The sequence below is a fragment of the Haliotis cracherodii genome, unplaced genomic scaffold, assembly GCF_022045235.1.
Source record: "Haliotis cracherodii isolate W230 unplaced genomic scaffold, xgHalCrac1.p SCAF_6, whole genome shotgun sequence".
NCBI classification, from domain to species: Eukaryota; Metazoa; Mollusca; class Gastropoda; order Lepetellida; family Haliotidae; genus Haliotis; species Haliotis cracherodii.
The window spans coordinates 4,109,599-4,121,628 of NW_027266319.1; the positions used below are offsets into that span (position 1 = coordinate 4,109,599).

General features: G+C 40.3%; 1 protein-coding gene across 1 annotated transcript in view; it reads left to right on the forward strand.

Moving 5' to 3' along the window:
* Nucleotides 1-5,866, forward strand: part of LOC139445107 (GRIP1-associated protein 1-like) — a 92,129-nt gene extending 86,263 nt beyond the window's left edge. Inside the window, exon 29 of the mRNA XM_071226199.1 lies at nt 5,146-5,866. Coding sequence (XP_071082300.1) covers nt 5,146-5,274 — 129 coding nt within the window. The 3' untranslated portion in view covers nt 5,275-5,866. The remainder of the gene's footprint in view (nt 1-5,145) is intronic.
* The last annotated feature ends 6,164 nt before the right edge of the window (nt 5,867-12,030 follow it).

The following is a 12,030-nucleotide window of genomic DNA, read 5'->3' on the forward strand; positions in this document are numbered from 1 at the left end:
ACAAACAAACAAACAAACAAAACCCTTTTAAAGACTTTGAATATAATGGGTATTGCAACTGTTCATGTGTATGAAATACTGCAATAATTGTAAAATGCTATTTCATTATCAATACACTCCTGTAGCTTTTTAGTTTAATATTCGACTTTGTAATATGGTTGAATAGACTGTACAATTATTCCTTCCCAGAGTGTTTCCAGATATTTTATAAGCCATTCTGCCCTAACCTATTGTCACAGGACCCTGGACTGTTATTGATGCTTTAAACTGCAGCCTAGAAAGCTGACTATTGTAATGAAGAAGACAAATTGTGAATTAGCCAAGGGACCAATAAAAGAACCTCAACAGCTGTAATAATGATGCTCACTGATAACTGGGTGGCTGTATGAATTTCTGGTCCTCATCCTGGCGGCAGCAAATATGAAATCTCCATACTCAGGAAGTACAGATGCTAGCTGATCTTTCAAACAGGAAATATAACGATAAGGTCTTTTGTTCAAATCTTCCTTTTGGCATATACCGGTAGAAATGATAAATCTTTATGAAATGATGTTCTATTTTTGTCATTTGAATGTATGTACTTCCCCCGGGTTATTGGAACTTTGGTAAAAGCCTAAATTGTATATAATCAGTTTAGAATTTCATATGTACCATATGTCTCGGTGTCACGAAGTGGGATTGTTTGGTTTGTTGTTTAACGCCACACTTGGCAATATTCCAGCAATATGATGGTGGCTTGATTGTACTGTTACTTGTAGTTTGTGACCGCTTCCGTGGTCTAGTGGTAGAGCGTCTGCCCGGGAGAGGAAGGTCAGGGGTTTGATCCCAGGCCACGTCATACAAAAGATGTTAAAAGATAGTACTTGTTGTTACCCTAAGGGCTTAAACAAGGGCTGGTCGGCTCAGAGTCGGTATGATGTGTATTCATGTTAAACTGCGGCATGGTATCTCAGTGGGCTCTAAAATTGGCATTAGCCAGTATTTGTACAAGCACAGGCAGGCAGGCAGGCACGTTGCTATGTAAGTGCAATAATCTTTAATGCGACATTAAACCCCATTTCACCTCACAACTTGCAGTTTGTGATTCAAGTCAGGATGTGTCAGTGGGTCAGTGCTTCTGAAATAAACCGGTAACAATCTTGGAAAGCTAACATGAAAAAACAGCTAGACTGTTGTGAGACACTGCCTGAGCCAAATGTCTCCAATAGTTTTCACAATCTTCCCAACGCTTGTCAGTTCTTCTTCAACATTTGTCCTTTACATTTTAAGGACAATTCTGCCAATGTTCTGTCCCATCAATGAAGTGTGACCAGTATTTAAAATGCAGTTGATTGTGAGCCATGTTGCAAGTTCCATTCAGTGTTAGGTTCATATGTGACATGTTCGTCTACACGTTATAATTGTGTGCTCAGTGCTCGGTCTCCAAGTTGACCTATCTTGACTGTTCTTTTGCCAGGTGAGCTACAGGACCTGTTGTCTGAATTAGGGTGTACCACTTCTTGTTCCAGTCTCCTGATAGATCTTTCTCACAAATATCTTTTTATACACACTCTTAAGTTCATGATCGGTTTTCCTGTTTTTATCCTCAGTCCTTGAACTTAAGCATTGATTATCAGATTAAAAACTATTTAAAGATTTGCAAATGCCAGGCAAGAACTAACTTCCCACATTACTTGTCAAATCATGTCCCTGTTGCACCGAGGAGTGTGGATTTTGACAATAATTGATAAAATTCCCCTCCAAATGTGACACTTTCTGTCAGTAGAGCGAGTTAAAGTGATTCATTATTTTAAAATAATCAATTACCTTTTTGTCTGCATGATAGAATCGTCATGTCATTGATAACACCGCAGATCTCCCTTGGGCGTTATGACCCAGAATTGACATACTCTTGTCAGCTTTGTCTTCCGATTGTCTTCCACTTCTCAGGTAGAACTGAAACAAGCCTTCTTATTGGCTGAGGGGGTAGTTGACAGGCAGTTCTGACAGCCACTGTCAGTTAAAGCTCTCTGTGATTGGTTGATTACAGTCCTGTCTGGAGAATGGGAGTATCTGGACTGCAATGGTGACCTTACCCTGAACTAAATGTTCTGCGTTCCTCGAGTAAAATGTCAAATGTGGCCCTGTCATGTAAGAACATGGAATTAATTGCTGCTTGTTTCTTCTACTGATGGTCCAACATGCCAAATATTGGGCCACTGCATCCATCATGGTGTCTGTAATTTGGTCCATGGTATATCAACTTGACATCCATGGTCCACAAATTACTTCGTTTAGCTGCATTTCTGACTGGGATCTGGATGAAATAACCAATACATAATGTGTACTTCTGAGGACATTCAGAGGGATGTTTTTCAGCTTGAAGAACCTTGCAGCGCCCACAGTGTATTTTCTGGTTGTTCTATCCAGATTGCTGTAAAGACAATGGGATGATGATTTAGGATGCGCAGTATTACCTGTATATCAGTAAATTGAGGTTCATTCTTTCCATGATAAATGTCACAATATCATGTTTTCTGCTTCATATAGTGGGTGATTTCAAATATCATCATGTGTTTAATGTTATACACTTGCCAAATACTTGGAGCGTGAATCCGTGTGTATTTATTGAATGAGTAAACAGTATGTTTTACCAGCATCTTGTTTTGTTCCATTAATGAACTTCAGTTCATACACTGGTGTTTCAAATTGCGTCTAAATTCAAAATTTTGAATTCTACAATATATCGTGAATTATTATCCAAAAGTGGCTCCCACAGGAGATATCCCTTGGGTGAGATCAAGCGATATCTACATTGTAGATATTGCTGCAATGAAACTGCATCACAATGCTTTGCAGACCATTGTGACATCATTGATTACCATGACATCACAATCAAATGACATCACTAATGGCTCTGCTACTGAAGCTGTTATCAGTACTTTTTACACTTTAGACACTGCTTATTACTATCTACAAACTGAAAAAATTTGGAAGAATGATATTGGATGATAAATAGAGAATCTCACCCGAGTGTCTTTTGATATCAAATATATCAATACGAGTTGATAAAAGTGGAAAAATTCCGAGACTTCATGAGCATCGATCCACACAATTCAAATACGATGACATGCCTCAACCAAGTCAGCGAGTCTGACACCCAATCCCATTAGTCGCCTCTTACAACAAGCATAGTCGCCTCTTACGGCAAGCATGGGTTGCTGAAGACCTATTCTACCCTAGATCTTCACGGGTCATGTCATGAAGTAACTGAAACACCTCTGGTTTTTAGTTTAACTCACTCCTTTGAATGTCTGCATTGTTAGAGCTTTATGACATGTTGAAGTGATGACTGGAATTATTTTGAGTACAGTTGATCTGAAAACTAACACATTTGTTGATGCAATCACTAAGTGAATATTGCTTTTTCCCTGTTTCCTTTTCATTCCAGATATAGAGTGTGATTTGTGGGCTAAAGTGTGTTATGATAATCCTTATCATGAGGGTGACCTAAATCTCGTGGAGCACTTTGGCAGCTTTGCTGATATTTGTGTCAATTAGCAGCGCTCTTGGCAAAATTCCAGACACTAAGTCACTAAGTCACCAACTGACTAAGTGTGCTACTGTTTGTATACGTGAGCAGGGAGGATGTGGATGGCCCGAAAGCCTGATGAACCATGTTTCACTGAGCTGCTTCTGTTTGCATTCCAGGACTCACTTGTCATGAGTTCAAATCCTAGATTATGATCTTTGTGTCAAGCACTGGTTTGATATCTTCCTTGTCCACCAACAGCTGGAATATTGCTAAGTGGTGTTAAACAACGAACTAGAGACAAAACCATGTGCTTCTAAACTGTCAGGCCAAAATAAGTATACGCCCACCAGCATTAGAGGGTGGCACCAGTCCTGTAGTCCTTGCCAAAGTGCCCAATAGTTAAAGTATCCTAAAGACTAGTGGAGCGGTCCGGTAGCCTAGTGGTTAAAGCGTTCACTCGTCGTGCCAAAGACAGGTTCTATTCCTGACATGGATACAATGTGTGAAACCCATTTGTGGTGTCCCCTGTCGTCATATTGCTGGAATATTGAAAGCGGCGTAAAACCATACTCACTCACTCACTCCTAAGGACTAGTAGACGTTTGCCCTTTTCAAGGGTTTTACTATATGATATCATTATAAGGACTAGCGGGCTGAGACTGTTAGTTTCAATGGCTGCCCATTTGCATGGTCAGGCTCTGTGACTGATTGATTGTGTCCCCGTACCCGGATGGTGTTGGTTGTTACTCATGCTTTAGACACTGGTTTGGCTGGTCCATTATGGAACATTCTTCAGCAGGCTGCTGACTACAACATTTTGCAACATTCATTAACTATGTTCATTGTTTTCATAAATTGGATGGTAGGGTAGCCTTGTGGTAAAAGCGTCCATTCATCATGACGAAGCCCCAGACTCGATTTGTGTGTACAATGTGTGAAGCCCATTTCTGGTGTCCCCCATTTGGGTGTTGCTGGAATATTTCTAAAAGCGGCATAAAAGCATACTAACTAACTCACTCACTGTTACAGTGTGACCTGGCTCTAACCACAAAAGCCAAGTGACATAAAACAATATTCACTCCCTCATAAATTGGTGAACATCTACAACCTAAAATAAATGACACATTTTTATGGATAACAACTTCTGTTATTCTTTGTAACATCTTTTCAGAGCTACTTCTTGCCTCTCTACATCGGTATTCAAGAAGTTGTTACCCATAAAACAGAGTCATGTATTTATGTCTTTCCAACTTCTTAATGCCTATCAAAGACTTCATCCACAACCTACATAACTGTGTAAAATTCCTCTGACAAAGCCTTAAACCTGTGAAGATCTATTCTTGCAGTTAAAGGTGACTATGCTTGTCGTAAGTGTCAAATAACGGGATTGGGTGTCAGGCTCGCTGACTTGTTTTATGCATGTCATCGTATTCCAATTGCATGAATCGATGCTCATGATGTCAATTTTTAGACTGTCTGGTTCAGACTTGATTATTTACAGACCGCCATCATATAACTGGAATATTACTGAGTGTGGCGTTAAACAACAAACAAACAAACTAACCAAAAACACTGTAACTGAAATACTGATCAAGGACTCAATCACTCACTCACTCACTCTGTGTTTGCAGGATCTGGAGATGATGTCCCAGGAAGTGGTCCGGCTCAGCAAGATCAGTCACTCTCAGACAACACCACAAACCCCACCCGATGATGACGGCATGGACATCACTGATGCTGGAGATGTCACCTCCTCATAGCACCTCACACCACCATTGATATTGTTATTCATTCTTTATCATGTTACAGTGTACAATGCTTAGCACATTGTGACAGAACTTGTTGTTGTTATAGACTATCAGTGTTGGCGGTCTTGAGAAGGTAGTAGCCGAATGATCAGGAATACTCCTTGTGGTCTGATTTACATGGCAGTATCATTATGTGCAATATTGCTAATTAGTGTGCAATCTAACCAGCCATGTGCTTTCAATAAATACAGGTAATACATTGAGGGAACAAATAGCATGTATGTAATTTGGGATGTATTGTTTCTCAGTTTGCTTTGATAAATAAGGTACACTGTGGCCCAGTCATCTAGGGCGCAGCAATATGCTGTGCAGAGTTGCGTCCCTTGGTCATGCCAGGAACCTATGACCATGGGCTCTGATCCTAGTTTGCCCAGATTATGTTTCCAGGTTTGTCAGCACCATACCCGTGCTCGTGGGTTTCACCAAAGTGGTAAACACCTGAGACCTGCATCGCTTCCGGCTTTCTTCCCACATTAAGCTGACATGCCGTGATATGATTGGAATACTGTTAAAAGCGGTGTAGACGGTACAGGTGGCCCAGTCGTCAAAGGCGCCGCGATTTGCTGTTCAGAGTTGCATTCCTTGGACACGCCAGAAACCTATGATTGTGGGTTGAATCTCATTTCGCCCCGAATTATGTTTCTAGGTTTGTCAGCACCATACCTGTGCTCGTGGGTTTCTGAGACCTGCATCACTTCGGGCTTTCCTCCCACAAGGAAGCTGACACGCTGTGATTTAACAAAAATAATGTTGAAAGTGGCGTTAAACCCAACTCACTCACTCACTAAAAGTGGTGTTAAACCCAACTCACAACCTTGTCCATTGATTCTTTGAATATGTGACCCAATTCTCTATTTCACTCACCCTCTCACTCAAAATAGGAAGTTACTCCTGACTGGAAGGATTCCTTGTATGGTGTCTTTTTTTCAGTTAGAAATATACAGCAATCGTGATGAACTAGACTACCTTGTCAAGACCAATTGAAAATGACACTGTGTTTGTTGAATTGTTAATTCTAGCTGGGATTGCATGAGGACTTGCCCATCTCTTGCTCATGTTGGCATTAGAAGATGCCATATCTTCCGTCTACGCTACAGAGGCAGACTTGACCATTGTGTCCTGCATCACCATGGTGATGGTGATTCATTACAAGTTTTGTTGCCTGTCAGCATCAGTTAGGGTATTTAATATTCTTTTGTGATAATATTTTTTTTGTGATACTGTTTTTGTGTAGAAATATATCTTCCTTGTTTAAGATCTTTTATTTGGAAGTGTCATATGCTGTTGTTAAATTCTTTGAATAATAACACTGATTTCTTTATGCTTATGTGCAGTCAGTGCGGTAGCCTAGTGCTTCGTTCATCGTGACAAAGACTTGGTGTGTGATTCCCAACATGTGTACAATGTTTGAAGATATTCTTAGTGTCCTTCACTCTTACATGGCACCAAACACGGAATAAATCTACACTCACTCACCCACTCATGTATACCATGCTGATGAATAATGTTGACCAAAATATAGCAAAACCTGCTTTAAATATTAAAATATATATATATATATATATTTACATATGTATGTATATATACAATAAAATATGTTTCTTCAAATTTGATGAAATTAGAACTGATTCAGAAATCTAGAAAGTATTGAAATGAAATATTCATTTCCTTCGTAAAGTGAAATTGTAAAAATCTGAATTGCCAAAGATGACAATGGCGCACATTGAGCTGATTGTAAAACATGTTCATGGAATTTGAAAGAGATTTTTGTTTTCCTCGGCCTCTGTTTTGTACGTTGTAAGTTATCATCCAATGCTCACAAGTACCAGTGTGTAGTAAATGCTGCAGCAACAGGGTGGATATACATGCTGCTGCCACTGTACATAGAACTATGTAAATATTGTAGCATCGCTGTAAACAATGTATTCTCCTTTTTAATGCTGCATGTTTAAGGGCACTAGGTTAGTCCTAGGTACATTTGGATCTGAAGTATAAAGACGCTACTGTGATATCATAGTTATCTCTCTCTCTCTCTCTCTCTCTCTCACACACACACACACACACACACACACACACACACAGGTACACACACAGGTACACAGAGAGAGAGACACACACACACAGGTACACAGAGAGAGAGAGACACACACACAGGTACACAGAGAGAGACACAGATACAGAGAGAGAGAGACACACACACACACACCACACCACACCACACACACATAGAGACAGAGAGAGACACACACACACACACACACACACACACCACACCACACCACACCACACCACACCACACATAGAGACAGAGAGACACACACACATATTCATTAGAAACATTGTATATTGTCATAGGTTTGTATAGATTTTTTACTCTTTTAAGAGTCCATATATATCTTCTTTAGGTTGATGTATGTCTCCAACTTGTAGTGTGTCATGTTATGTGTATACCTACCTAGATGACGATGTGTTGATGTAAACAGTATTGTCCATGTGTAGGAGGCAAGTGTGCACCATTGTGTGTGGAAACCATGGGGGCTATGATGAAAGTTTGATGACAGTATTTTTAGTTTGATATCTAAGTGTGATGTTTGGATACATTTGAAAATATCTTCTGGAAATAAGTGATGTCGTTCTGATACTATTGAGTGAGGTCAGTTTTGGGGTTGGGTTATTTATTTCATGTTTTGAAAATTTCATGCAGGAAACAAAATGAAACTACATAGCAATGTGAGGGTTGATTTGTTGTTACATTTATTGAGTTACTGTAAAGTTAGTAACTTGAAAATATGTTTTTTTTGTTTCCTAAGCTTTTGAAATGCAAAATTAAGACCATAAAAATACAAACAAACAAAATTCTTAAAATCATATGTTCTATCAAAATATTTTCTGAAACTCATTAAGACAATATGTGGCCTCATCTTAGAGGTCAGTTTGGGAAATTTAAAAGCTTTTTCTGAACGTGAATTTAGGTTGAAATCAGTTGAACAAAGGAGTGGTTGTATATTCCAGCAGCCTCTAGGTGATAGGGAAGGTGGAATAACTGGAATTAATCTGTTAATGCCCAATTGGAGAACACTGTATATGTTTATGAATATTACGTCAACTAGTGATCCAGTATACAAGATGGAGCATTTATACAGGCAGGAGTTACGGGACTTTGTGTTAGTGGCGAGGATTATCTCCCCTTACCCATGATGCTCTCCACAAAGTACCAGTTCTATTTATAGCAATTTTGTATATACTCATTGCAGGATGGGAACCTGTATCATACACTGAGGAGTTGTGCAATGCTAGTTGTTGAATACATTCCAGGTATGCCATTGTATGTGAATTTTGTGTTATTTGGTGTTGGAGTTGTGTTTCACAGTCCTAGTCATTGGCTGCATTTAGAACAGAGCTTTGGCTATGGGAGAGTTGTCAGAACAGGAACATTCCACAATCATTCTTGCCTCCAAAGTTTCAGTCATAGTGAAAATGTATATCAATTCAAGCATCATTGACGTTGACAAGATCATTATCTATCAGATTCAAAATGGATTCAAGGATGCTGTGATCAAGTCTTATAACCACAGCTGAAATTAATCACAATTGTTACCTATATTTCTAGGGCTATATGCGTAGATTCAGTAGATATAAGAATATGGTTACCGTATTCAACGTAATAAGCGCCCAGGGCACTCTCGAAATGAGAAATAGGGGGCTCTTATTAGAATATTATTTTGGAGTTGAAAGATAAATTTCGTGGTTTATGCTGACAGCCTGAAATGTTTATGTATGACAGATATATTTTTCTAGAATTTAATTGCCCATAATTAAGGCTGCATATAACACACAAGTGTGTATTATATGCGAATAAATAAGTCTTGTGAACATTGATCAATCGTAAGGGGTGCTAATTGGGATTGTTCACTAGCCAATATATTAGCAAATACAGCCGTGGGCGCTTATTAGAGCGGGGCGCTTGTTACGTCGAATACAGTATTTCTAATTGGGGATGTTATTGAGTGTAATTCATTAAACAAAACAAAAAATGTCCTTGCTAATGTCCTGGGATAAAATATAGGAACAGTTTTGGGTAGCCATACGACTACTTTCAGTCTATGTTAAGGTAGGGCAGATACAATGGTCTAAGTGCTATGTTCACATTGAGCCAGTGGCTTCAAGAGTCTTTGGGGGCGATTGGGTAGCTTAATGACTAAAGCGTTGGCTTGTCACGCCTGGTGAGCGAGTGATTATTGCAATCCCTGGTTCAACTGGCCACATGGGTACAATGTGTGCTACCCTTTTCTGGTGTCCCCAAACATGATATTGCTGGATTATCGCTAAAACCGGCATAAAACTTTACTCACTCACTCACTCACTCAGTCGCAAGAGACCATATATGCTTGTCGTAAGAGGTGACTATGCTTGTTTTTAAGAGGCGATCATCGGGATCAGGTGGTCAGGCTCACTGACTTGGTTGATGCATGTCATCGTATTCCAATTGTGTGGATCGATGCTGATGATGTCAATCATTTGATTGTCTGGTCCTGACTCTATTATTTATAGCTGGACTATTGCTGATTGTGGCGTTAAACAACAAACAAACAAACAAAACACTCACTTACTCACTCACTCAGGAGTAGGACACTTTCAGCTGTCACAGCATTAGGGTTGCTTTGAGCCATTGGTTTCAGGATCTGTCAGTGAGAAGAACTGCAATACTGAAGGCCCGATTTTTCACCTACTGTTGTAGGATGCAGTATATGATGGATAGCAGGGTATTATGTACCTCCTTGTTAAATGTACCTGAAAACACCTCATGACTGGAGTTTAGTTTTTATTTGCTGACATCAACAAGTGCTAGTGCTGTCCTCACATATGTCATATGCTACAGAATATATCAGCATGTTGACTACATACAGTATGTATCTGGTTTGTTATTACGAAGGATGATCAGGGCCCTTTTTGGAACTCTGGATATGTCAAATTCTACTGAGGCCTGAGAAGCGCCCTTGTCATGCCTTGTCTTTTCCTTTGCCCGTGGATCTCAAAAGGTATACGGCACAAATCTGCTGTTTGTGGATTCCAATCCCAGATAATGATCCTTGGTCTGCCATCATTGTAACACCCATGGCTATGATTCTTGAACTGTCAGCACTGTAACACCCTAAGCTATGATCCTTGAACTGTCAGCACTGTAACAACCTAAGCTATGATCCTTGAACTGTCAGCACTGTAACACCCTAAGCTATGATCCTTGAACTGTCAGCACTGTATCACCCTAAGCTATGATCCTTGAAGTGTCAGCACTGTAACACCCTAAGCTATGATCCTTGAAGTGTCAGCACTGTAAAACCCTAAGCTATGATCCTTGAACTGTCAGCACTGTAACAAACTAAGCTATGATCCTTGAACTGTCAGCACTGTAACACCCTAAGCTATGATCCTTGAACTGTCAGCACAATCCTTGGCTATGATCCTTGAACTGTCAGCACTGTAAAACCCTTGGCTATGATCCTTGAACTGTCAGCACTGCAACACCCTAAGCTATGATCCTTGAACTGTCAGCACTGTAACACCCTAAGCTATGATCCTTGAACTGTCAGCACTGTAACACCCTAAGCTATGATCCTTGAACTGTCAGCACTGTATCACCCTAAGCTATGATCCTTGAAGTGTCAGCACTGTAACACCCTAAGCTATGATCCTTGAAGTGTCAGCACTGTAAAACCCTAAGCTATGATCCTTGAACTGTCAGCACTGTAACAAACTAAGCTATGATCCTTGAACTGTCAGCACTGTAACACCCTAAGCTATGATCCTTGAACTGTCAGCACAATCCTTGGCTATGATCCTTGAACTGTCAGCACTGTAAAACCCTTGGCTATGATCCTTGAACTGTCAGCACTGCAACACCCTAAGCTATGATCCTTGAACTGTCAGCACTGTAACACCCTAAGCTATGATCCTTGAACTGTCAGCACTGCAACACCCTAAGCTATGATCCTTGAACTGTCAGCACTGTAACACCCTCGGCTATGATCCTTGAACTGTCAGCACTGCAACACCCTAAGCTATGATCCTTGAACTGTCAGCACTGTAACACCCTTGGCTATGATCCTTGAACTGTCAGCACTGTAACACCCTAAGCTATGATCCTTGAACTGTCAGCACAATCCTTGGCTATGATCCTTGAACTGTCAGCACTGTAACACCCTTGGCTATGATCCTTGAACTGTCAGCACTGCAACACCCTAAGCTATGATCCTTGAACTGTCAGCACAATCCTTGGCTATGATCCTTGAAATGTCAGCACTGTAACACCCTTGGCTATGATCCTTGAACTGTCAGCACTGCAACACCCTAAGCTATGATCCTTGAACTGTCAGCACTGTAACACCCTAAGCTATGATCCTTGAAGTGTCAGCACTGTAACAATCTTGGCTATGATCCTTGAACTGTCAGCACAATCCTTGGCTATGATCCTTGAACTGTCAGCACTGTAACACCCTTGGCTGTGATCCTTGAACTGTCAGGACAATCCTTGGCTATGATCCTTGAACTGTCAGCACTGTAACACCCTTGGCTATGATCCTTGAACTATCAGCACAATCCTTGGCTATGATCCTTGAACTGTCAGCACTGTAACACCCTAAGCTATGATCCTTGAACTGTCAGCACTGTAACACCCTAAGCTATAATCCTTGAAGTGTCAGCACTGCA